This window comes from Urocampus carinirostris, chromosome 5, assembly GCF_059441175.1.
Source record: "Urocampus carinirostris isolate Australia breed hairy pipefish chromosome 5, RoL_Ucar_1.0, whole genome shotgun sequence".
Taxonomy (NCBI): Eukaryota; Metazoa; Chordata; class Actinopteri; order Syngnathiformes; family Syngnathidae; genus Urocampus; species Urocampus carinirostris.
The window spans coordinates 44,182,501-44,210,134 of NC_142353.1; the positions used below are offsets into that span (position 1 = coordinate 44,182,501).

The 27,634-nt window shown below is 44.1% G+C and overlaps 1 protein-coding gene across 1 annotated transcript in view; it reads left to right on the forward strand.

The window, feature by feature from the left end:
- ksr2 (kinase suppressor of ras 2) overlaps positions 1-27,634 on the forward strand; it is a 137,456-nt gene that overhangs the window by 40,704 nt on the left and 69,118 nt on the right. The window contains exons 4-5 of the mRNA XM_088336947.1: positions 1,727-1,765; positions 3,547-4,000. Coding sequence (XP_088193073.1) covers positions 1,727-1,765; positions 3,547-4,000 — 493 coding nt within the window. The remainder of the gene's footprint in view (positions 1-1,726; positions 1,766-3,546; positions 4,001-27,634) is intronic.

The window sequence follows — 27,634 nt, forward strand, 5'->3', positions numbered from 1 at the left end:
CTTGTCCTGGCTAATGACCCGTTTTTTCCGTTCCCGACACGGAAGTCCCACTTCCGCGTTCAAAGCGACCTGCTCCTTGCGACCGGCAATCGCCGGATCGTGTGTGCAGTCCTTTCCCTTCTTCCCGATAAAACTGTGAGAAACGTTTCGCGAGTGGGTCCTGTTTCTGTTCTGGTCCTGACAGTAACACCGGCCTGAAAAAAAAACACAGACAAACTCGACCACAAAAATGAAATCAATCAGAATCTAAATCAAGAGAAATCCTCAATTTTGTGTGAACGAGCGGATGACCTAATAAGGCGAAGGGGTTTTCTTGATCCTCTGCGAAGACTCCGTGCAGGAAAATCCACAGGAATGCTGAGCTAATCTTGAGTAGGAAAAAAGGGACAAAAAAGATCAATATATAAATTAAATTGGAGACCAAATCTAGAGAAATCATACATTTTGTGTAAATGAGTAGATAAATAAATTCAGACACGTGTTTTTCTTGATCCTCTGCGAAGACTCAGAGCGGGGAAAATCTGTAGCAACACTGGGCTGACAAACAAACACAAACTTGCCCTCAAAAATGAACTACCGTATTTTCCGCACTATAGGGCGCACCGGGTTATAGGGCGCACCCCGAAAAAATAGTTTTTGGTCCTATTTTTGACATATATAAGACGCACCGGATTATAAGGCGCTACAATGGGAACGTGGACAAAACAGTCAGATGGTTCAGTCCAACTTATTACCCCCTTAACATTCCCAAAGCTTGCAAAGAAGCAAATACGTGTCTCAGACACGTGCGGATGCGGTGTCCGTACGATGTCACTCAAATGCATCGTTTCATCATTCGGAAGGTTAAAGTCTTGGGATTCAAGAAATGCCAACCATTCCTTAGTTTCTATTTTCTTTTTCGCTCGCAACTTTACTGTGCATATGACGATAAACACTTGGAATTGAGTTGAATTTAAAAATAGACACTCCATTCCATCCATTATCTGCACCGCTTATCACAGAAACATCGAGTTCAGTCTGAAACCAGATACAGGGACAATATAAAACCCGGAGTAGCTCACCGAAGTCGTTGTGTTCATAATAATGTGCAGCCGTGGTCCTCTTATATCCGTGAGTGTAGTAAATCCAGGAGAATAAAATATTTACAAATACAGACTAGCAAAAAATGTTTTCTCTATGCTGTAGTGCAACCCAACGTGTGATTCACATTCATCTTTTTCGGCCAATTGCAGGCTTTGTTTTGCTGTTTAAGCCAATGCCAGCCTGTAAATGATAAAAAGGATCCGCCCCTTGACCTCCAAATAACTTTAGCCAATAGTGATCGATTCAAATGATGATTGACACATTGGTTAGCCAATGAAACGCCGGTATATAAATCCCAGCATACGCCGCGGACTACTTAGCGTCCGGGGGAAAATCTAGTCGGCGGCTGCTTGCCTTAGTTGCAAGACTTTGCAACTTAATATTGATCCATATATAAGGCGCACTGTATTATAAGGCGCATGGTCAGCTTTTGAAAAAAATAAAGGCTTTTAGGTGCGCCTTATAGTGCGGAAAATACGGTAAATTGGAAACCAAATCAAGAGAAATCCCCATTTTGTGTCAACAACTGGACGACGTCATAAAAAAAAAACGTGTTTTCTTGATCCTCTGCAAAGACTCAATGCGGAATAATTGCCATTAATTAACATTCATTTTTCCTCATTGCTTGTTTCGGGGTTCTCAGAAGAGCAACTGGAGGACGATAAGGCGCTCAGCGCCACAGGTAACGTGTGTTCGCCGCCCGCTCCATTTCAAGCTCATTCATTGGCTGCCGGCAGATGGGCGTCGCCCTGTCACGCTCGCCATCAGTCCGACGGGGTTTAAGACCTACTTTGCAGTTTTCATCCGTGCTGTTTTTTATATTTTATTTTATTTGATTAATTCTAAATCATATTTAAGTTTCTTTTGGAGTTCATCGTTTTTATTTTCTTTTTTTATATATATTTAGAAGAATAGGAAAAGAAAAAGAGGGGAAGAGAGAAAAGAAGAAAAGGAAAGGAGACAGAGAGAAAAAAGAAGAAGAAAGTAAAAAAGATGAGAAAGGGACAAACAATTGAAAATAATAATCAAAGAATATTAAAGAAGCAGAAAGGAAAAAGAATAGAAAACATGAAAAAGAGAAATCTGAAAGAAGAAAAAACGAATAAGAGAAGAAAAAATAAAAAGGTAAGAAAAAGGAGAGGTAAAAAAAGGGCAAGAAAGGAACAAAAAAATAAGCATAAAACAAAGAATAATAGCAAATGGAAGAAAAGAAAAAGGAAAAATTAAAATGGGCCAGAAAGGAACAAAAAAGAAGTATAAAACATAAAGAAAAATAGCAAATAGAAGAAAATAAAAAGTAAAAAGAAGAAAAAGGGCAAGAAAGGAACAAAAAAGAAGTATAAAACATAAAGAATAATAGCAAATACAACAAAAGAAAAAGGAAAAAGAAAAAAATGAGAGGAAAAGAAGACAAGAGGGGAATAGTAAGAAAAGGAAAAAAAGAGAAGAAAGAAAACATGAATGCAAGACAGGATTTTGTTTTTTGGGGTCAGCTCCCTCTAGGTCACAGGTGTCAAACAGGCGGGCCGCGGGCCAGATCAGGCCCGCTAAGGGATTGAATCCGGCCCGCGAGACAACACTCAGAGAAGCGCAAGAGAAAAACAAGCTGTAGGTTGAAATATGTCAACTTGATATTGCCAAAGCCAGGTGCCTCTCACAAAGACACTGTACTTATATTTATTTCTCTCTCTCTCTCTTTCTCTCTCTCTCTCTTTCTTTTCCACCCCTTTCTCCCACTCTGTCTCTTTGTGTCTCTCTTTTTCTCTTCCTTTGTTGCTCATTGTCTCTTTCTCTCTCTGTGTCTTTTAACCTCTTTTGCTCTAATTTCCTTTTTTCCTTTTCTCTCTTTTCTCTTTCTTTCTTCCTACCCTTTGCACTTTCTTTTCTCTTTTCTCTCCTTCTGTCTTTCTATTTCCCTTTGGATTTCTTTCTTCCTCTCCCTTTCTTTTCCCCTCTCTCACGACTTTTTATCTTTTGTTTCTCATGCTCTTTCCCTCTCTCTCTTTTTCTTTCTTTGTCCCGCCCTCTCTCCTTTTCCCTCCCTCTTTCTCTTATTTCTTTATCTCTTTTTCTTTCTCTTCAATCTACTAGTCCGGCCCCCGACAGAATGTTTGTTCTATCGTGTGGCCCCCCAGTTCAAATGAGTTTGACACCCCTGCTCTAGGTCAACTAAAATAAATACATTTTTCTCAACTTACAAATAATTTTTTTTTAAAATGGAACGAATATATATATATATATGATAGTTTGTGTATTTTAAATTAACTGTTGTTTTTCGTTTTTAATAAATAAAGGTTTTTACTTCTTGAAGGAGCTAGCTAAACACGTACTTTGGAGTGTTCACTATCCCATTTTTGTGTTTTTTGCTTTCCGACATGCCGCTCGCCGTATTTACTGCTCATTTTTCCAGCTTTTCCTGAACGCACCATTCGGGATTTGAACTATCGTGTCTCTCCCCCGCAGGGAACCAGGTCAAGCAGGACTGCACCATCCAGTGGCCCCCGTCCGAGTCGGGCAAGGAAAACCCGGACCCTAGTCAACGAACGCGATTCCAACCGGCCCTAAGTCCCCAGGTCTGGTCCAAGGGCAAGCACCAACCCCAGGGCCCCACGCCGGCCCCCGCCGACCTTCTGACGGCAGAGGGCCCCTGGTCCACCCCAGGGGCCGGCCGCCGCTCCCTGCCGCCCTCGCCTCGTCAAAATCGCCCGGGCCCCTTGGTCCCCCGGACTCCGCCGCCCTGGGATGCCGGCGGGCCCCCGGGCACGCCGCCCGTTCGGCACCGGCACAGAGTCCGGGCCCCGGGGACGCCGCCGCCGCCCGGCCGCAAGCTGGTCCACCTCCTGCCGGGTTTCGGGGCGCTGCACCGCAGCAAGTCGCACGACTTCCAGCTGGGCCACAGAGTGGACGACGCGCCCAAGTGAGTCACAATTTTTATTCGATTACTGAAGTTATTTATGCACGCTCGTATCTTGATGGTAAAGATGAACAAGAATAGCCGACATTTTCACATAGTGACAGATTTCATTTCATAAACAATTTAAATAAGTGAACTCCATCGAATATGGCCGAATTAGCGTCGCTCGAGTCTCCGGCAAGCCTTGCTGAAGTCCTCCAGCCTTTTTTCCCTCGGCCCACGTCTTTCCCATAATGGTGGCCCAGCTCCTCCCACGGGCGTGCCAGGGAAGCCCCCCCTGGGCGTCGCGATGTCTGGAAAACTCAAAACAACACCGAGCGTTTCTACATCATCAGGGCTTTGTTCTCAAAACATCGCCTGCTGTCCTCCGTCAGAGTCCTGTTATCAAAATTCCCTAGTCAAAATATTCAGCATTTGGAACGGCGTGACCTGTCATTGAACTATAGGCTACTTCATTGCACTTAATAAATGTAACTTGTATTCAATTGTATACAATCCTTTATAGCAGGGGTGTCAAACTAATTTGAACTCGGGGGCCACACGATAGAACAAACATTCTGTTGGGGGCCGGACTAGTAGATTAAAGAGAAAGAAAAAGAGATAAGAGAAAATAAGAGAAAGAGAAATAAAAGGAGAGAGGGCGGGACAAAGAAAGAAAAAGAGAGAGGGAGAGAGCTTGAGAAACAAAAGATAAAAAGTCGTGAGAGAGGGGGAAAAGAAAGGGAGAGGAAGAAAAAAATCCAAAGAGAAATAGTAAGACAGAAGGAGAGAAAAGAGAAAAGAAAGCACGAAGGGTATGAAGAGAGGAGGAGAAGAGAGAAAAGGAAAAAAAGGAAGTTAGAGCAAAAGAGGTTAAAAGTCACAAAGAGAGAAAGAGCAACAAAGGAAGAGAAAAAGAGAGACACAGAGAGTAAAAGAGACAGAGACAGAGTGGGAAAAAATGGCTGGAAAAGAAGAAAAAAAAAAGAGAGAGAGAGAGAGAGAGAGAGAGAGAGAGCGGAATAAACACAAGTGCAGTGTCTTTGTGAGAGGCATCCGGCTTTGGCAACATCAAGTTTGGATATTTCAAGCTGTAGCTTGTTTTTCTCTTGCGCTTCTCTGAGTGTTGTCTCGCGGGCCGGATTCAATCCCTTAGCGGGCCTGATTTGGCACGCGGGCCGCCTGTTTGACACCTGTGCTTTATAGTCATATGTATGAAATCCTTCAGTGTATCTCATCTCATCTCATCATCCGTACCGCTTATCCTCATTAGGGTCGCGGGAGGGCTGGAGCCCATCCCAGCCATCTCCGGGAAATGGGCAGGGGACACCCTGAACTGGTTGCCAGCCAATTGCAGGGCACACAGGGACAGACAACTCATTCGCTCATTCACACCTAGGGACAATTTGGACCGGCCAATTCACCTGAAATGCATGTTTTTGGAATGTGGGAGGAAACCGGAGTGCCCGGAGGAAACCCACGCAAGCACGGGGAGAACATACAAACTCCGCACAGGAAGTCCGGAGCTGGATTTGAACCCATGACAGGTTCCCATGACATGAACTGTGCCGCACAAGCGCTAACCACTGCGCTGCCGTGCTGCCCTCCTTCAGTGTATAAAACGCATATTTATTTTTTGTACCCACCCTTCTTCTCTCTCGACACTTGAACCTACAATAATCCGTTTTCCTCCTCTCATCTCCCGAGCACCACTCAGTTATCTAAATTAATCTATTCATCCATACCATCCACATGACTGCTCCACCCTATTCCCTCATCCTGCCTCTCTTCTCCGCTTCCCCTCATGTCTGCAATTATCGCTTCCTCATTTTCCACCGTCTCCACCATTCTGAAGAAACTTGGTTAAGACCAGTGTTCCCTCTAAGCTGCGCTTCACTTGGCATAACCCAACCCCCGCCGAGTGGTTCCATATGATCTCAGGCTGCACTCAATTCCTCTATTCTTGTTTTATTGTTGTTCGGTACTCTATGTACAGAGACCTTGGGTGTCCTGACTTTGGAGTAAATTGTACAGTGGAACCTCGGTTTTGGAACGCCTCTCAGTTCGAACAAATCGGAGTCCGACCAAAAATGTCGAGAAATTCTTGCTTCGCCGTTCGGTCAAAAAATCGGAGTTCGAACGCCGGTAATGCGTGAGTGCGTACGCTAGGGTGCCATGCTGAGCGGCGTACAGGTGTTTTAGCCCCTTATTATGCCTCCGAAGAAAGTCAGTGCAAGCGACAAAGTTGCTACAGGTGAAAAAAGAAAAGTAGTGCGTACAACTATTGCATTTAAGAAAGAAATAATAGCAAAATAGGAAGGAGGTGGAGTGTCTGATCTTGCTAGGGAATACCCCACCGTCCACCTGCGCCTTCTGCTGACCACCACAAAGGTAAAAAATCCTATCCATAATTCTTTTCTTTATCCTTTTTTTTTCATTTTTACACGTTCATGTTAGCGTAATCTTTCGTACGGAAGATTACGGTAACGCGAACGTACGATTAGCCTGGGTTAGCTTTATGTGGGTGTTGAAACGGAGCCCAACATTGAGGGTGTTGGAACGGAGCCCTCTTTCCAATGAACCGCTCAGCACTTGTTGTGGAGACCCGGGTGCTAAATAACTTGTAAACGACCTGATTTTTTAATTTTTACAGGTTCATGTTAGCGTAATCTTTCGTACGGAAGATTACGATAACGCAAACGTACGATTAGCCTGGGTTAGCTTTATGATTACGTTAAACATTCACGGTAAACATTCAGGGTGTTGGAACGAATTAAAACGATTTACATTATTTTTAATGGGAAAAATGATTTCGGTGATTGAACAAATCGGTTTTCGAACATGGTTCTGGAACGGATTAAGGTCGAGAACCGAGGTTCAACTGTATCATTATTATTATTATTATTATTATTATTATTATTATTATTACCGTATTTTCCGCACTATAATGCGCACCGGGTTATAGGGCGCACCTCGAAAAAATAGTTTTTGGTCCTATTTTTGACATACATAAGACGCACCGGATTATAAGGCGCTACAATGGGAACGTGGACAAAACAGTCAGATGGTTCAGTCCAACTTATTACCCCCTTAACATTCCCAAAGCTTGCAAAGACGCAAATACGTGTCGAGAACACGTGCGGATGCGGTGTCCGTACGATGTCACTCAAATCGTTCCATCATTCGGAAGGTTAAAGTCTTGGGATTCAAGAAATGCCAACCATTCCTTAGTATCTATTTTCTTTTTCGCTCGCAACTTTACTGTGCATATGACAATAAACACTTGGAATTGAGTTTAATTTAAAAATAGACACTCCATTCCATCCATTATCTGCGCAGCTTATCACAGAAACATCGAGTTCAGTCTGAAACAAGAAACAGGGACAATATAAAACCCGTAGTAGCTCACAGAAGTCGTTGTGTTCATAATAATGTGCAGCCGTGGTCCTCTTATATCCGTGAGTGTACTAAATCCAGGAGCATAAAATACTTACAAATACAAAATAGTAAAAAAATGCTTTCTGTATGCCGTCAGCCACGTGCTATACGCATTCATCTTTTTCGGCCAATTGCAGGCTTTGTTTTGCCGTTTAAGCCAATGCCAGCCTGTAAATGACAAAAAGGATCCGCCTCTTGACCTCCGAATAACTTTAGCCAATAGTAATCCATTCAAATGACGATTGACACATTGGTTAGCCAATGAAACGCCGGTAAATAAATCCCAGCATACACCGCGGACTACTTGGCGTTCGGGGGAAAATCGAGTTGGCGGCAGCAAGTTAGTTGGAAGACTTTGCGACTTAATATTGATCCATAAATAAGGCGCACTGTATTATAAGGCGCATGGTCAGCTTTTGAAAAAAATAAAGGCTTTTAGGTGCGCCTTGTAGTGCGGAAAATACGGTACTATTATTGTTACAACCCAAAGTTTGGGTGCACCTTATAAACAAGGTTTTGTAGTGGTATATTACCGTATTCGTGCAATCTCTCATCAGATGAAATTTTTTCATGACCACTGTCACTCAACATTGGATGCAACGGGGAATCAGCGGGGAAATGTCTAGTAAGGAAAAGTAACACAATTTTCTGCAATCAAGACACTTGTTTGCATGCTCTGTCAGCAGCTGTCAATCTCAATCCTACCCTTTATTGACCAAGTGTCATTCAGGCTGAAGGGATTTTTTTGTTGCTATCTTGGCCATGAAAGAATCAGAAATCATGTCTTGAGTGATAACTTTACTTATTATGCCCTGTCTGTGTCATTTCTTGCCTGTGATTGGTCCGTTGCCTCACATGGATGCCTGTCAGATACCACCGTGTGGGAGCGTGAGAGAACTGCTTTGATTAAATGTCATTTTTTTCATAACAGGCCCCAAGTTACGGTAATTTAATTAGCGTTTTATAAACGGGGGCGCCAGCGCCCCCACGGTAATAAGAGGTTTTGATTAGATTGGCATTAATATACACACAGGAGTACTGAATGTACTGACTAAAACTCAGAAGCCTGGACAGATGTTTAACCATGCAACTGATCTTAAGCTCTCCCATTCCTTACACCAGGGGTGTCAAACTCATTTTAACTCAGGGGCCACACGATAGAACAAAAATTCTGTTGGGGGCCGGACTAGTAGATTAAAGAGAAGGGAAGAGAAAAGAAAGAAAGAGAGAGAATGAGAAAGAGAAAAAGAAAGAGAAAAAGAAAAAGATAGAGAAAGAGAGGAAGAAAGAAGAGAAAGAAAGAAAGAAAGAAAGAAAGAAGGGAAAGAAAGAAAGAAGAAAATGAAAGAAGAGAAAGAAAGAAAAGAAAGAAAGAAGAGAAATAAAAAGGAGAAAGAAAGAAGATAAAGAAGAGAAAGAAAAAAAGAGAAAGAAAAGAAAGAAGAGAAAGAAAGAAGCGAAAGAAGAGAAAGAAAAGAAAAAACAAAGAGAAAGAAAGAAGAGAAAGAAAGTAGAGAAAGAAAGAAGAGAGATAAGAGAAAGAGAGAAAGAAAGAAGAGAAAGAAAGAGAAAGAAGAGAAAGAAAAGAAGAGAAAGAAAGAAAGAAAAGAATGAAAGAAGAGAAAGAAAGAAAAGAAAGAAAGAAGAGAAAGAAAAAGGAGAAAGAAAGAAGATAAACAAAAGAAAAAAGAGAAAGAAAAGAAAGAAGAGAAAGAAAGAAGTGAAAGAGAAAGAAAAGAAAAAACAAAGAGAAAGAAAGAAGATAAAGAAAGAAGAGAAAGAAGAGAAAGAGAGAAAGAAAGAAGAGAAAGAAAGAGAAAGAAGAGAAAAAAGAGAAAGAAAAGAAGAGAAAGAAAGAAGAGAAAGAAAGAAAAGAAAGAAAAGAAAGAAAAGAAAGAAAAGAAAGAAAAGAAAGAAAAGAAAGAAAAGAAAGAAAAGAAAGAAGAGAAAGAAGAGAAAGAAGAGAAAGAAGAGAAAGAAAAGAAAGAAGAGAAAGAAAGAAGAGAAAGGAAGAGAGAGAGAAATAAATACAAGTACAGTGCCTTTGTGAGAGGCACCTGGCTTTGTCAACATCATGTTGACATATTTCAACCTGCAGCTTGTTTTTCTCTTGCGCTTCTCTGAGTCTTGTCTCGCGGGCCGGATTCAATCCCTTAGCGGGCCTGATCTGGCCCGCGGGCCGCCTGCTTGACACCTGTGCCTTACACGCATGACAGAGTGATAGAGAGACCTACTATTGCTACTGCTATGTAAAAATGATACATGAGGACATTGGTTACTAACTGAGGAAGGGTACATAATAAATATCAAACTGATAACAACCTCGTATGACTTTAAAGTTTTTGTGTCGGGACCTGAACAGGACCCAATTGCGTTACGTTTCTCACAAGTTTTATTAAAGGAAAGAGGAAGGGTTGCGCCAACGATCCGGTGTTCGCTAGGCGCGGGAAGCAAGTCGCTCTTGTACTGACACGGAAGTGGATCTTCTCTAGCGAGCAATGGCGGTGTCAAGGACGGAAAAACAGGTCGACAGCCGGGACAGGAGAGCGAAAACTTGGTCGGGGTCAGAAACGGGTCGTAAGCCGGGACGGGAGAGCAGACGTGGTCGGGATCAAAAACGGGTCGTAGTTCGGGACGGGAGAACAGACAGGGTCGTAGCCGGAGACAGACGGGAGCAAAAACGGGACAGGTGGGAGTCAGGGTCGAAAAAGGCTTGCTTCGTGTACTCTGAGGTTCGCAGACGGACGGACCACAGGGGATTGACAGGACAGGGTTCAAATAGTGACCCACTAAAATATTCGTTGAGCTGAGACTAATTGTTGAAAATATTTCAAACATTTACATATAATGATTGTTTTATGTAGTATTAGCAATACTTGGCCTACATTATTACTATGCCATTTGTGCAAAGGATGGGAGAGCTTAAGATCATTTGCGTTGCTCAACATGGCTCAAGCTTTCTATATGTCTGCGTGATTTCTGTTACATACAATGATTTGCAATATTTTTCGATTTATCAGTCATTGCATTAATACAGGGGTGGTCCAACTGTGGCCCGCGGGCCACATGTGGCCCATCAGGCTTTTTCATCCAGGCCGCCCAAAAAAAAATGGTCAAAATCTAGTGCAAATATATATAATTGTAAATAAAGTACTACTAGTTTTTTTAATTGCAAATTTTGTCCACTTTGTCCCTTTGAGTGTCTACAACAAAACTACTACAACAGAAATACTACGAAAATACTACAAACTGACTTCAAAACTAAAAGTCAAATTTAGTGTTCTTAAAACTGGGACTTAACATATTATTTTGCTTTAATTCTGAAAAGAAGAAAATACGCCAAAAATACTACTAAAATATGATTTCAGTAAAACTATACTACTACACAAAACATTGTCAGGACCAGAACGGAGACAGGACCCATTTGCGTTACGTTTCTCTCAGTTTTATTGGAAAAAAGGAACGCGGAAATGTGACTTCCGTGGCGAGCGATGGCGGTGTCGGGAACGGAAAACAGGTCAGTAGCCAGGACGGGAGAGCAAAAACGGGGTCGGGGTCGGAAACAAGTCGAAAACCAGGAGAGGAAAGTAGACGTGGTCAGGATCAAAAAACGGGTCGTAACCGGAGACAGACTGGAGCAAAAAACAGGTGGGAGTCAGGGTCGAAAAAGGCTTGCCTAGTGTTAACTGAGGTTCGCAGACGGACGGACAAAAGGGGACAGATAGAGGGGTTTAAATAGGGACAGAGAGCCAATCAGAGTCCGAGGCAGTTGGCGCCAAAAGAGCTGGCACAGGTGAGTCACATCAGTAATCATGACACACCCAGAGGTAACTGACATAACTGTCTGCCATCTTGATGCTAAGGGTAACAAAAAACCTGGGCAAGGAAAAGGGTTCCGTTTTGGTCATTTCCATGTGTTTTCTAGTACTGGTTTTTAGTCGCACTACACAATACAGTGCCAATGGTAAAACATTACACACTATCCCTTTATTACATGCCTTTGCCATTTTTTCTCAGAAAATAAACTCAATAAACCGAGTAAAAGGACAGAAAAACAGGTCGATAGCCGGCACCGGAGAGCAAAAACATGGTCGGGGTCAGAAACAGTTGGTAAGCTGGGACAGGAGATCAGACGTGGTCGGGATCAAAAACGGGTCGTAACCGGAGACAGACTGGAGCAAAAAACAGGTGGGAGTCAGGGTTGTAAAAAGCTTGCCTAGTGTAAACTGAGGTTCGCAGACGGACTGACAACAGGTGACAGACAGTCGTGGATTTAAATAGTGACAGGGAGCCAATCAGAGTCCGAGGCATTTGGCGCTAAAGGAGGCGGCACAGGTTATTCAGATCGGTAATCATGATAAACATTTCGCTAGAAATACTACAAAAACTACTGCAGTACTTCAAAACCAAGCATCAAGTGCTCAAAACAGGGACTAAATACATTAGTTTGAATCATAAGCGTTTCAAAACCAATTTGATGAAAGTAATCTTTTTAAAAACAAATTTAAAGCAGTATTACAATAATATTATTAAATGTCTGAATGTATACTAAGTCATAAATGAGAAAATTGGGATCTGTCACCAGGATGGGGCCCTTGGGCAAATTCTTGAACTCAATGTGGCCCCCAGACTACAAATAGTACACCATTAGTACACAAAATACAGTAAGACAAGAATGATTACCATAGCTACAGTTCCCTGAGCCTTATACATGAAAAACACATAACCAAAGACAATATTTGAGGGGTGAGTCTTATAATCCAGTGCGCCTTATAGTGCAGAAAACAGGGCAAATAGGCACTGGCTTTTAGCAGGGGTAACACTCCATTTTTGAATCAGGCACATTTTTGGACCGCTATTATCTCTGTCACAGGACAATGTTCGTCACTGTTTGTGCATCCGCTGTTAGCGCTAACCAAGCTAATCAGGAAGCGTCGAGGGTCCCGCGGGGTCCGCTAATACCCTTAGCGGGGTCCGCTAATGCCCTTTGCAGGCGACGGGGTTCCGGTCATGCTGTCGCCGGCAGGCTTGATTAGCGCTCCCCTGAGCTACCATCTTCTGTTCTGGGCTGCCAATCAATCGGGAAAAGTTCTTTCCAGAAGAACAACCCGTGTAGCAGACATTTCCGGCTTGGCTTGGTCATTCCCAGATAAAATAGTTTGCCCAAACCGGACAGGAACTTGAGGAACTTCCTCTCAAACATCTCCTGCCAAGAACTGTAAGACCTGTAAGTACATTTGTTGAGTTTTAGCTGCTTTGCCAACTCCTGGCATCCTCCTTGAGTCCAGGGGTCTTCCTATAAAACCAACGAGTCTGTAGGAGCTCTCCTGGGAATCAAGGGGTCTTTCTAAATACTAAGGAGTACCCCCGTGAGTCCAGGGGTCCTCCTAACGACAAAAAAAACCAAAAGTCCTCTGAGAAGTCCAAAAGAGTCCTTCTGTGAGTTCAGGGACTGTCCTACAAACCAAGGAGGTGGTAGGAGCATTCCTGGGAGTCCAGGGGGTCTTCCTAAAGACTAAAGTATCCTTCTGGGAGTTCAAAGGTTTTCCTAAAGATCAAGGAGTCCTCTTGGAAGTCCAAAAGAGTCCTTCTGTGAGTTCAGGGACCGTCCTACAAACCAGGAGGTGGTAGGAGTATTCCTGGGAATCCAGGGATCTTCCTAAAGACTAAGGAGTTCTCATAAGAGTTTAGGGGTTTCCTAAAGACAGTGAGGTCCAAATCAGTCCTTTTGGAGGACCAAACGAGTCCGCTTGTGATTCCAGGGTTCTTCCTAAAGACTAAGTAGTCCAAATGAGTCCTTTTGGAAATACAAAATAGTCCTTCTGTGATGTAGGGATCTTCTTACAGTCCAAGGAGTCAGGAGTATTCCTGGGAGTCCAGGGGGTATTCCTAAATACTAGGGAGTACCCCCGTGAGTCCAGGGGTCCTCCTAATGACAAAAAATTCCAAAAGTCCTCTTAGAAGTCAAAAAGAGTCCTTCTGTGAGTTCAGGGATCTTCCTACAAACCGAGGAGGTGGTAGGAGTATTCCTGGGACTCCAGGGGTCTTCCTAAAGTCTAAGGAGTCCTCATAGGAGTTCAGGGGTTTCCTAAAGACAAAGAAGTCCAAAGGAGTCCTTTTAGAGGACCAAATGAGACCGCTTGTGATTCAAGGGTTCTTCCTAAAGATTAAGTAGTCCAAATGAGTCGTCTTGGAAATAGAAAATAGTCCTTCCGGTAAATTGCTCTATAAATGCAGTCCATCTACCATTTACCAAATGAATAGTCTTCCTAAGAGTCTAGGGGTCTTCATAAAGGCCAATGAGTCCAAAGGAGTCCTCTTGTCGGTTCAAAGAAGTCCATCTGAGCGTCCAGGGTCTTCCTTAAGACCAAGGTGTCCTCTTGGGAAATCATAGGTTTTCCTACAGACCAGGGGTATTTCTAAAGACTAAAGAGTCCTCCTCCTTGTAGTCCAGGTGTCCCGGTTGCCCATTGCCCTCACTAGGCCCCGCCCATTTGCCGCCAGCTGCGGATCGTTGCCTGATTGGCTTCCTTCCTATTTAAGCTAAGTGCTCTCATTCACTCCTTATCAGTCCGTCAACGAACCTCTGCACTTGCAAGACGTGTGTTTTGACTCTGTCCGGTATTGATCCTGTCTTTCTCGTCCTGTTTGATATCTGACTCCAGTCTCCGGTATCGGGTATCGATCCCGTCTGTCTCGTCTTGTCTGATATCTGACTCCAGTATCAGGTATCGATCCCGTCTATCTCCTCCTGTTGGATATCTGACTCCAATCTCCAGTGTCTGGTATCGATCCCGTCTGTTTCGCCCTGTCCGGTTCCGATCCCTTCCGTCCAGTATTTGCTCGTGTATCTGGTATCGATCCTTTCTGTCCCGTCCTGTCCGGTATTGACCGTCTGTCCAGTATCTGCTCGTGTATCTGGTACTGATCTCATCTGCCTCTGGCTTCCTGTTTTTCTATGCCGGACTTCTGTCTTACTTCTTACGCCCAGCGATCGCTGAATCACGCGCATGACTGCCTCATTCCCCTAAAATAAAGCTTGTGTGAAAACGTTACGTATCTGGGTCCTCCCCCTGTTCTGGTTCTAACACCAGGGGTCTTTCTGAGGGCCAAAGTTTCCTCCTTGGATTCCAGGGTTCTTTCTAAAGACCAAGATGTTCGAAGGACTCCTCCTGGGAGTCTAGGGGTCTTTCAGAAATTGCAAAGGAGATCTTGGTGGGGTCCTGGGACTTCCTGAAGACCAAGGAGTCCAAAATTGATGTCATATTTCCATGTTGGATATGTGAGGAAGCATATACTGAGGCAGGCGTACTCAAATGGAGGTGATGTTTAACAAGAAAAAACACAAAAAAACAAACAAGTGGTCTCAGAGTAACAAACGTTTTTTCCCCCAAGCTGGTGTGCCGGCTCCTCCCATGGGCGTGCAAGGTAAGCCCCCCACGTGGGGGGTCCACCATCTCGGAGAAGAGCGTCCCGATGTCTGAAAAACTCATAACAGCAGAGCGCTTATCAAAACAACTTCTCCAAATAATGCCTGCCGTCCTGCGTCAGAGTTCTGTTATCAACAGAACTAAACAAAACGTTCCGCATTCGGATCGGCGTGACCTGTCATTGAACTTAAGCCTTCTCTGTGAAAATCTTCATTGCATTCCATAAATGTAACTTGTATTCAATCGTATAAAATCCCTTATAGTCAAATGTATAAAATCCTTCACCCCAAAGAAGAAATACAATGAGCTTAGACAACAAACTGCATGTCACGGAGCAGGAACGGAGACGGGACCCAATCGCGTTCGTTTTACTCAGTTTCTATTAAGAAAGAGAACAGCGATTGCATCCACGATCCGATGATCGTCAGTCACGGGTAGCAGATATCAGGAACGCGGAATTGGCACTTTCGTGTCGAGCGAGGGTAGTCGTTGACAGCGAGAAAACGGGTCGATAGCCGGGGCGGGGGAGCAAAAACATAAACGGGTCCAGAAAAGAGGTCGGCAACAGGTATCAGGCAGGAAACAGGGCAGGATAGTGTCGGAGAGTACAAAAGCTTGCCTAGCTGGGAGCATAGGTTCACAGACGGTCTGACAGGTTCCTTTCGGAAGACGGGGGCTTAAAAAGAGTCCAACAGCCAATCAGGGTTCGTGGCTGTTGGCGCAGGTGCCCCGAATCAGTAATCAGGGTTGGGTAGGGTTACTTTAACTGGATTACTTTCAATGACTTTTGGATTACTCCAATACCAAATATGCTAATAAAAGACAAAATAAACTAAATATGAATAAAATCACTAAATTTTGTGCGGGCTTGGGGAGTAACGGAATACACGGAACGGCATTTTATGTTAGTTTTGCCGGAGATCAAAGAGATCAAAGCCAGGAGAGGAAGCTTACCACGTGTTGTGAGTCATCATTTTATTCATATTTAGTTTCTTTTGTCATTTATTAGCATATTTGGTATTGGAGTCATCCAAAAGTCATTAAAAGTAATCCAGTTAAAGTAACCCTACCCAACCCTGGTTTTGCCGAAGATCAAAGAGATCAAAGCCAGGAGAGAAAGCTTACCACGTGTTGTGAGTCATCATTTTATTCATATTTAGTTTCTTTTGTCTTTTATTAGCATATTTGCTATTGGAGTAATCCAAAAGTCATTGAAAGTAATCCAGTTAAAGTAACCCTACCCTCAGGGTTGGGTAGGGTTACTTTAACTGGAGTTTTGCCGGAGATCAAAGAGATCAAAGCCAGGAGAGAAAGCTTACCACGTGTTGTGAGTCATCATTTTATTCATATTTAGTTTCTGTTGTCTTTTAGTAGCATATTTGGTATTGGAGTCATCCAAAAGTCATTAAAAGTAATCCAGTTAAAGTAACCCTACCCAACCCTGGTTTTGCCGAAGATCAAAAAGATCAAAGCCAGGAAAGAAAGCTTACCACGTGTTGTGAGTCATATTGAGTTTCTTTTGTCTTTTATTAACATATTTGGTATTGGAGTCATCCAAAAGTCATTGAAAGTAATCCAGTTAAAGTAACCCTACCCAACCCTGTCAGTAATCATGACACTGCAGATGATGGGACTGACTGATGAGACACAGGTGGGCGCTCTCCAGCCGCTCCCCCCTTGGAAGGGAAACGGGTTGCCAAATCTTGACATTTCGTCCCGCGTTCTTCTCAGGTTCCTCTTCTCCAGCTCATTGATCGAAAGGTTATCAGGCCCGATGACCGGATAATTGGAATCAGCGGTGTCAGAGAATAGAAACTCCTTTGTTGACGTGAGATGAGGAGCTTCATTTCCCGCCGGTGGCTCATCGCCAGGTGCAGGTCCCGATGAATATTCAGGAACCCAAAGTGTCATCTCGTTTTTCACGCCAGCGTCTGGCGGGGTCGGAGGGCAATCCCCCATCATGGCGTCCTCGCCAATTAAGGCCAGCGCTGCTTATTAAAAAGCTGCAGGTGCAGCTATTTTTCTTTCTTTTTTTTCCTTTTCTTTTTTTCCTTCTTTCTGAAGAGACAAGATGGACTCTTTCCAGGCGAGGGAACGTTCGCTGTCAGGGGGAAAAAACGGCGCAACAGTGACACGATGTTCAAAGTGAAGTTACCGTATTACTGGGGATGGAAACCTATGCTAATTAGCGTCCGGGAACCACAGATAAAAACATAAAAACAACAAAATCGTATATAGTAAGCACTACTTATGTGTCATATAGATACATGGAAAGGAAAAATGTCATTTTATTTGCCTTAGGTGTGACGTGAGTTGAGCTGGTCCGGTGGGGTAGCAGGTGGATGCAAGCAGGGGAGGAGACTGGAGAACTTGTAAGGATTGTCCTAGCTTTAGTCGCCTCCGTATTTTGAAAATAAGTTTTGTCCCAGTGTGAACTGCAAAGAGTTCAATAGAAACTATTTGCTGGCTATCATTTTAGTCACATGACTCAATATGAATATTTTGGGAGAGAATGAAGTGAAATGATTTGCATATATATAGCACTTTTCAAGTCAATGACTTCCCAAAGCGCTTTACATTGTGCTTCACATTTCCCAATAGCGGCCGTGCAGCCATGTAAGGCGCTAACCTGCTTAATGGGGGTATTAGGGGTTCAGTGTCTTACCCAAGGACACTTCGGCATGTAACACGGACGAGCCGGGATTCGAACTGGGATCCCTTCATCCTAAAACGATCGCTCTACCTCCTGAGCTACTGCCGCCCATGAAAACAATCAAGGAGAAGAAGAGGAAATACCACTTCTTGAATCAACTATTTTTCAATGTTTTATTATGGTCCACTGATGAGGTAAAGCATAACACGTCCACCCCGTTACCCTTATCTATAGTGGCAACCAATTATTGTTGGTAATTTAATATGGTTAATAAAAATATTAGAAATCTAATAACCGTCATGTACTAGCTTCTTTTTCATCACCTTAGTAGAAATGGCTATTCTTGACATAAAATGTCCCCCCTGTTACTGCTTTGCACTGTAAAAGGGGACACACAAAGCAACAGGCTCAATGTGTCAGGACCAGAACCGAAACAGAACCCAATCGCATAACGTTTCTCACAAGTTTATTGAGATGAGAGAGGAAGCGCTAGATGCGGGAAGAAAGTCGCTCTGAATCCGAATACGGAAGTGGATCTTCCTTAGTGGGCGATGGCGGTGTCAGGGACAGAAAACAAGTCGATAGCCGGAACAGGAGAGCGAAAACGTGGTCGGGATCAGAAACGAGTCGTAAGCCAAGATGGGAGAATAGACGTAGACGGGAACAAAAACGCGTCGTACGCCGGGACAGGAGAGCTCGGGATCAAAACAGATCTCTGTGAAAGAGGACAGAACGCACAGAGAATGAAATGGACATTTGTCCTATGCTGGTTAAGAAATTGTACGAAACGATGTCCTGAGCTGGACGGATGCGTTTCTCTCATAGTTTGAATGTCCCTCCTTCAGATGAAATGTTAAAAGCCCTGCGATTGGCTGGCAACCAGTTCAGGGTGTCCCCTGCCCACTGCCCGAAGCTAGCTGGGAGGGGCTCCAGCACCCCCGTGACCCTACTGAGGATAAGCAGTGCAGATAATGGATGGATGGATGGATGGGGCTGGAATGGAACCGAATGAATGCAATGACCCATGAGGATAAAGAAAACATACCTTAAAGCAGGGGTGTCTAAACTTTCCAGAAAGCAGGGGGCGCTAGATTTGGTAAGCTGAAATTGTGTGATGGCCGACCATACGGCCTGGCATTCTTTGAAGAGTCTTTCATTAATTCGCCCTCTGTCAAAGGTTTTCAGTGTTTGAAGAACAGCATCAGGACCTTGTAGCTCGCCTTTGTAGCATTTTCATTTGACTCGCAGGTTCTCGTGACAAAAAGCGCTGTTAAAACAGCTTCCAGTCGCTCCACCTTTTCACAGGGTTCATTTCTGGTAAGCTTGTTCTAGTCAGCGTGTTTGGTCTGGAAATGACTCTATGTTCTTTGAAAACATCCAAAGTGCCTTGTTGTTGTTTCGGTGAAAAAACACTTCAATTTCCATTTGTCCAGCCTCACAGTCAACTTTCCTTTTTTTATTTACAGTCGCCATGTCGGAAATGGGGTGGGCTAAAATTCTCATAAAAAAACAAAGGCAAAGTGGTCAAAGGGCTACTGCCATCATCTGGTGAAATGGTGATTGGACACATGTTTCATACTTTTAGGACAGAGGCCGCGGTCCTTGAAGAATGTGATTAAGGGCCGTCCCTGGCCCCCAGGCCGGACTTTGGACATACACCAGCTCAGAGTGAAGTGCCTCTTCAGGTTGAGTTTGAGGTGAAATGATTTTCGATCACTTACACGATGATTGAAACTGAACTTTAAGGTGACCTTAAAACAAGCCCCGCCCCCTTTTCCCGCATCATCGACGGACGGACGATTACGGTATCCGTCAAAAGCGACGACGCGTTATCCGTCCTCGTCCGTCCCGGCCCGAAAACCGACCCGACCTCCGTCTCGCTCGACTTTTTCTCGTTTGTTTTTGTTTTTTTCTCGGTTGCCGACGGAGTGATGCGGTTGCTCGGCAACTGATGCGCCAGGCCGTTGCCGTGGTTACCCGCAAGTAGTCCATTAGGCTTCTCGGAGCGTCGTTGCCAAACTCTTCAAACTGTCCGTCGTTTCATCAGTGCTTCTTTGCATCCGTCCACTCATGCGTTCATACGTCCATGCCTTCATCTATCCATTCCGTCGACTCATCCGTCCATTTATTCATCCGTTAATTTATTTTCATTTATTCTTCTGTCTGCTCATCCATCCATTCATCTGTCCATGACTTCTGCCATCCATCCATTCACCCAGTCATTCATATTTTCATCTGTTTGTCCTTAAAGCCACCCACTCATGCATCCATTCATCCGTCCATGCCTTCATCTCTCCATCCGTCGGTCAGTCCATCAGTCCGTCGACTCATCCGTCCATTCATTCATCCGTTAATTCATTTTCATTTATTCTTCTGTCTGCTCATCCATCCATTCGTCTGTCCATGACTTCTGCCATCCATCCATTCACCCAGTCATTCATATTTTCATCTGTTTGTCCTTAAATCCACCCACTCATGCGTCCATTCATCCATCCATGCCAGTATCTATCCATCCGTCCATCAGTCCATCATTCCATTAAGTCATTCTTCCATTTATTTATCCGCTTTTCCATTTTCATTGATTCTTCTGTCTTCTCATTCATCCATCCATTCACTTTTCTGTCCCGGACTTCAGCCATCCATCCATCCATTCATCCATCTATCCAACCATGCCTGCATCTATCCATCCATCCATCAGTCCATCATTCCATTAACCCATTCTTCCATTTATTTATCCTCTATTTCATTTTAATTGATTCTTTTGACTTCTCATTCATCCATTCATCCACTTCTCTGTCCAGGACTTCATCCATCCATCCATTCATCCATCCGTGCCTGCATCTATCTATCCATCTGTCAGTCCATCATTCCATCAACGTATCCGTTCATTCGTTCATCCACTAATTCATTTTAATTTATTCTTCTGTCTTCTCATCCATTCATTCATCCAGCCATTCATATTTTCATCTGTTTGTCCTTAAATCCACCCACTCATGCGTTCATTCATCCATCCATGCCTGCATCTATTCATCCATCCCTCAGTCCATCATTCCATTAACTCATTCTTCCATTTATTTATCCGCTTTTCCATTTTCATTGATTCTTCTGTCTTCGCATTCATCCATCCATCCACTTATCTGTCCAGGACTTCACCCATCCATCCATCCATCCATCCATCCATTCACCCAGCCATTCATATTTTCATCTGTTTGTCCTAAAATCCACCCACTCATGCGTCCATTCATCCATCCATGCCTGTATCTATCCATTAATCCACCAGTCCATCATTCCATTAACTCATTCATCCATTTATGTATTGCTTTTTGATTTTCATTGATTCTTCTGTCTGCTCATCCATCCATCCATCCATCCATGCCTGTATCTATTCATCCATCCATCAGTCCATCATTCCGTTAACCAATTCTTCCATTTATTTATCCACTATTTCATTTTCATTGATTCTTCTGTCTTCTCATTCATCCATCCATCCATCCACTTATATGTCCAGGACTTCAGCCATCCATCCATTCATCCATCCATCCATCCATCCATCCATCCATCCATGCCTCCATCTATCCATCCATCCATCAGTCCATCAGTCCATCAACATCCGCTCATTCATACATCCACTAATTCATTTTCATTGATTCTTCTGTCTTCTCATTCACCCATCCATCCACTTTTCTGTCCAGGACTTCAGCCACCCATCCATCCATCCATCCATTCATCCATCCGTGCCTGCATCTATCCATCCTTCCATCAGTCCATCATTCCATTAACTCATCCGCTCATTCATTCATCCACTAATTCATTTTCATTGATTCTTCTGTCTTCTCATTCATCCATCCATCCATCCATCCACTTTTCTGTCCAGGACTTCAGCCATCCATCCATCCATTCATCCATCCATCCATGCCTGTATCTATCCATCCATCCATCCATCAGTCCATCATTCCATGGAGTAGCATTTATTTATCTGCTATTTTGTTTTCGTTGATTCTTCTGTCTTCTCATTCATCCATCCATCCATTCATATGTCCATGACTTCAGCCATCCATCCATTCACCCATCCAGTCATGTTTTCATCTGTTTGTCCTAAAATCCACCCACTCGTGCTTCCATTCATCCATCCATGCCTAAATATATCCATCCATCCATCAGTCCATCATTCCATGGAGTAGCATTTATTTATCTGCTATTTTGTTTTCATTGATTCTTCTGTCTGGTCATCCATCCATCCATTCATCCATCCATTCATCCATCCATGCCTGCATCTATTCATCCATCCATCAGTCCATCATTCCGTTAACCCATTCTTCCATTTGTTTATCTGCTATTTTGTTTTCATTGATTCTTCTGTCTTCTCATTCATCCATCCATCCATTCATATGTCCATGACTTCAGCCATCCATCCATTCACCCAGCCATTCATGTTTTCATCGGTTTGTCCTTAAATTAACCCACTCGTGCTTCCATTCATCCATCCATGCCTGCATCTATCCATCCATCCGCCAGTCCATCATTCCATCAACTCATCCGCTCATTCATTCATCCACTAATTCATTTTCATTGATTCTTCTGTCTTCTCATTCATCCATCCATCCACTTATCTGTCCAGGACTTCACCCATCCATCCATCCATACATCCATTCATCCGTCCATGCCTTCATCTCTCCATCTGTCGGTCAGTCCATCAACTCATCCGTCCATTTATTCATCCGTTAATTCATTTTCATTCATTCTTCTGTCTGCTCATCCATCCATTCATCTGTCCATGACCTCAGCCATCCATCCATTCACCCAGCCATTCATATTTTCATGTTTGTCCTTAAATCCACCCACTCGTACGTCCATTCATCCATCCATGCCTGCATCTATCCATCCATCCGTAAATCCATCATTCCATCAATTAATCCGCTCATTAATTTACTTTAATTTATTCTTCTGTCTGCTCATCCATCCATTCATCTGTCCATGACTTTAACCGTCCATCCATCCATTCACCCAGCCATTTATACTTTCATCTGTCTGTCCTTCCACCCATCCACTCATGCATTCATCATTTCATCCTTCACTCTGTTTATCCATAATTTCTCTTTTCCTGTCTCTGGTCCATGCTTTCATCCGTCCACCCATTCATGACTTCATTTGCTATCCATTCGTCTATCCATCCCTCTAGCCATCTACCCATTCATCCGTCGATATATCCATTCATCCGTCCACTCATGCATGCATCCTTGCAGCCATCTTTTTATTCATCCATCCATCCATGCATTCATACTTTAATACGTCCATCCCTCCAATCATATTATAACGCGTCCATTGATTCATTCATTCATCCTTCTGTCTATCCATAATTTCATGCCTTCATCCGTCTATCTCAGGGGTGTCAAACAGGCGGCCCGCGAGCCGGATCCGGCCCACTAAGGGGTTGAATCCGGCCCGCGAGACAACACTGAGTGAAGCGCAAGAGAAAAATGAGCTGCAGGTGGAAATATGTCCACTTGATGTTGCCAAAGCCAGGCGCTTCTCACAAAGACGCTGTACTTGTGTTTTTTTCTCTCTCTCTCTTTCTCTCTCTCTCTCTCTCTCTCTGCCCTCTCTCTCTTTCTTTCTTCCTCCCTTCTTCTCTCACTCTTCTCTCTTTCACTCTCTCTGTTGCTTTTTCTCTTTTTTGTTCCTCTTTTTCTCTTTCTCTGTGTGTGTTTTTTTTACCTTCTTTTGCTCTCTCTTCCTTTTTTCCTTTTTTCTCTCTCTCTCTCTCTCTCTCTCTCTCTCTCTCTCCCTCTCTTTCTTCCTCCCTTCTTCTCTCACTCTATCTCTCTCTTTCACTCTCTCTGTTGCTTTTCTATTTTTTGTTCCTCTTTGTCTCTTTCTCTGTGTGTGTTTTTTACCTTCTTTTGCTTGTTCTTCCTTTTTTCCTTTTCTCACTCTTTCTCTTTCTCTCTCTCTTTCTCTCTCCCTCTCTCTCTCTCTTTCTAGCTTTCCCCTTCTCTCTTTCTACCCTTCTGTCTTTCTCTCCTTGTTTCTCTCCTTCTCTCTTTCTATTTCTTTCTGGATTTCTTTCTTTCTCTCTCTTTATTTCTTTTATTTCTCTTTTCATCCTTTGTGTTTCTCATGTTCTCCGTCTCTCTTTTCTCTCTCTCTCTCTCTCTCTCTCTCTCTCTCTCTCTCTCTCTCTCTCTCTCTCTCTCTTTATCCCTTTCTCTCTTTCCTTGTCCAACACTTGTTTTTTTTTCTCCCTCTCTTTCTCTTATTTCTTTCTCTCTTTTATTTTCTTTCTCCTCAATCGACTAGTCGGGCACCTGAGAGAATTTTTGCTCTATCGTGTGGCCCCTGAGTTAAAATGAGTTTGACACCCCTGGTCCATCTGTTCGTCCGACCGTCTGTCCCTTCTGACATTTGTTTCAATACATCCTCGAAGTTTGATTATTTTGTTTCCCTTCTCGTTCGGATGTTCGTCGGTCTTCCGGGCCGTCCCCGAGGACACCTGTTGGAAAATTTGATATGGGCGTCCCCTCCCTCAGAACATCCGCCCCCCAGCCCCACCCGGGACCCCGTAAAGCCAGCTTCCGGAGACCAACGAAGGCAAATAGTCGGTCTTGTCCCTGGACGGTCACAATCTTAAACGGAAGCGTGGCCAGCCATCCGTCCGACCGTCCGTTTGTCCCCCGAGTCATGATGTTGAATTTAGACGGCTGTTTAGACGGATGCTTTTACGAGGCGGGAGGGATCGGATGGCGTGGTGGCGGCAAATTAAATCAGGGCACAAAACACATAAAGAAACCACTTTGCAAAGCCCGATTATTAGCCGAGTCATGTGTAGCATTTGTATAGCTTGGGGGTCCGGAACCTTTGGACCCAAAGAGCCATAGTGGCAAAAATATTTTAAGACAAAATCAAACAAAATCCCCTCACTCGCTCTCCAGTCCAAAGCTAATTTTTCATAGCATTTTATTTCTCTGTGTGATGTTAAAGGATTTAAGGATACAAAATCTGAAATAGAATAATTCCAGAGCCTGTGTCCCATATCAACTGGCTCCCGTTTTGATCTCGACCTGTTTCCTGTATCGAACCCCGATCCGAGCTCCGTTCTCCTGTCCCGGCTACCCGTATCCTGCCTGATTCTGTTTCCTGTATCGATCCCAGATCCAAGCTCTGTTCTCCTGTCCCGGCTACCCGTATCCTGCCTGATTCTGTCTCCTGTATCGGTCCCAGATCCAAGCTCTGTTCTCTTGTCCCGGCTACCCGTATCCTGCCTGATTCTGTTTCCTAGTTCCGATTTCCTACCACGCTCGGTTCTCCTGTCCCGGTAACCCGTATCCTGCCTGATTCTGTTTCCTGTATCGAACCCCGATCCAAGCTCTGTTCTCCTGTCCCGGCTACCCATATCCTGCCTGATTCTGTTCTCTGTATCGATCCCCGATCCAAGCTCCGTTCTCCTGTCCCGGCTACCCGTATCCTGCCTGATTCTGTTTCCTGTATCGATCCCAGATCCAAGCTCTGTTCTCCTGTCCCGGCTACCCGTATCCTGCCTGATTCTGTCTCCTGTATCGATCCCAGATCCAAGCTCTGTTCTCTTGTCCCGGCTACCCGTATCCTGCCTGATTCTGTTTCCTGGTTCCGATTTCCTACCACGCTCGGTTCTCCTGTCCCGGTAACCCGTATCCTGCCTGATTCTGTTTCCTGTATCGAACCCCGATCCAAGCTCTGTTCTCCTGTCCCGGCTACCCATATCCTGCCTGATTCTGTTTTCTGTATCGATCCCCGATCCAAACTCCGTTCTCCTGTCCCGGCTACCCGTATCCTGCCTGATTCTGTTTCCTGTATCGAACCCCGATCCAAGCTCTGTTCTCCTGTCCCGGCTACCCATATCCTGCCTGATTCTGTTTTCTGTATCGATCCCCGATCCAAGCTCCGTTCTCCTGTCCCGGCTACCCGTATCCTGCCTGATTCTGTTTCCTGTATCGATCCCCGATCCAAGCTCCGTTCTCCTGTCCCGGCTACCCATATCCTGCCTGATTCGTTTTCCATTATCGATCCCCGATCCAAGCTCTGTTCTCCTGTCCCGGCTACCCGTATCCTGCCTGATTCTGTTTCCTGTATCGATCCCCGATCCAAGCTCCGTTCTCCTGTCCCGGCTACCCGTATCCTGCCTAATTCTGTTTCTGTATCGATCCCCGATCCAAGCTCCGTTCTCCTGTCCCGGCTACCCGTATCCTGCCTGTTTCTGTTTCTTGGTTCCGATTTCCTACCACGCGCCAAATTCTGAGCACAGGTGTTCCCGATCCGGGCGATTTTGACAATACGTGCATTTCTTTGTGTTTTCAAATTTTGTAAAATACTGTCATTTCTAATTTCGATGTAATATTTTTCATTATAATTATTTTTTTATTAAGCTAGGGGGCAGCACGGCGGCGCAGTGGTTAGCGCATGTGCGGCACGGTTCATGTCTTGGGAACCTCCTGCGTGGGTTCTAATCCAGCTCCACACTTCCTGTGCGGAGTTTGTATGTTCTCTCCGTGCTTGCGTGGGTTTCCTCCGGGCGCTCCGGGCACCTCCCACGTTCCAAAAACATGCAATTCAGGTGAATTGGCCGGTCCAAATTGTCCCTAGGTGTGAATGAGCTGTCTGTCCCTGTGTGCCCTGCGATTGGCTGGCAACCAGTTCAGGGTGTCCCCTGCCCACTGCCCGGAGATGGCCAGGATGGGCTCCAGCCCCCCCGCGACCCTAATGAGGATAAGCGGTACAGCTGATGAGATGAGATGATGATATTTGTAGCTATTCATGTCTTATTACACATAGCACGATCCGTCCTCCATATTTAAAGGCCAAAAAGCAAAATCGACTAAATTTGTCTTTTCGAAAAGAAAAAAAAAACCCAAGATTTTCCCAAGTTGACATTTGTGGCATCCTTTTAATGTTCTTTATTTAAGGCGGCGGCGAACGTGACCCCGCTTCGGCGGCATTTACAAGCGTGGGATGCGGTTGCCGTGGCGACGTGATGAGATGTGAGCGAGCGGCGTAGGGGGGGTGGGGTGGGGCACTCTCTCCGTGAAATGGCTTTGATTGCGCACGGCAATTCCAGAATTGGATTAAAGCCTCATTAAGATGATGAATGACTCGTATTAACAACAGTAATTAAGGCGGCCCAATTGTTTGCCAAAAAGAAAGGGAAAAAAAAAATCCAAATGTCAATGTGCATAAAAAGATAAGTGATGAAACATGAAAACAGTCGGTCCGTGAACGCTTTAGTTGTTAAAAAAAAAAGAAAAAAAGGTGCGTCCTCACTTAGACAAGGAAGGGGAGTAGGATTGGATTTTTTTAATGACCAAATAACGAGGAAAGAACGACAAAATAAGGAATACATGACAAAATAAATGACAAAATAATAAATATACCGTAAATTCCGGACTATAGAGCGCACCTGATTATAAGCCGCACCCACCACATTTTGAGAGGAAAACCAATTTTGTACACACACAAGCCGCACCTCTATATAAGCCGCATGCGCCCACATTCAAACATGTAACACAAACACAAAATTAACCCAAACCCGAATTTGATCCCCGCGACTGAAACTCAATGTCCTTCATTAAAGTCCACGGTCCAAAAACCACAGCCGGCAAAATGAACGGAAAATGATACCGGTACTCGAGGTTTGATGCAGACCTGCAGAGTCCGGGTCCCGTTGAAAGTAATCCAAGGAAAAAAGTGTATATTTCCAAAGGAAAGGGTGGGAAAAATATATCAGATGAACACATTTACTCACGCAACTCCTTTTTCTTGAACCAAGTTTTTTCCCCCTTTTCTTTCCTTGTCTGTCCCTCACCTTTAGCGGTCCCCACTTAAACTCGGCACCCCGCGTTTGTTCCGCCCCTCCTTTTTAATTCACCCGTGCAAAACACATCAGAATAAGTGTCTGAAATAAATACATGACAAAAATATACAGTTGCAAATACATATTATACATGGGTTACACGTATTTACAAAGAAAGACGGTACATCGAGAGAGTTTTCAAAGCTTTAATAATAATAATATAGCTTTGACAAGGCAGTTAATGGTAGCAACACTCGAGCGCCGCTAGAGGCAGTTAGAAAAATGACATAAATTGGCCGCATCACTGAATAAGCCGC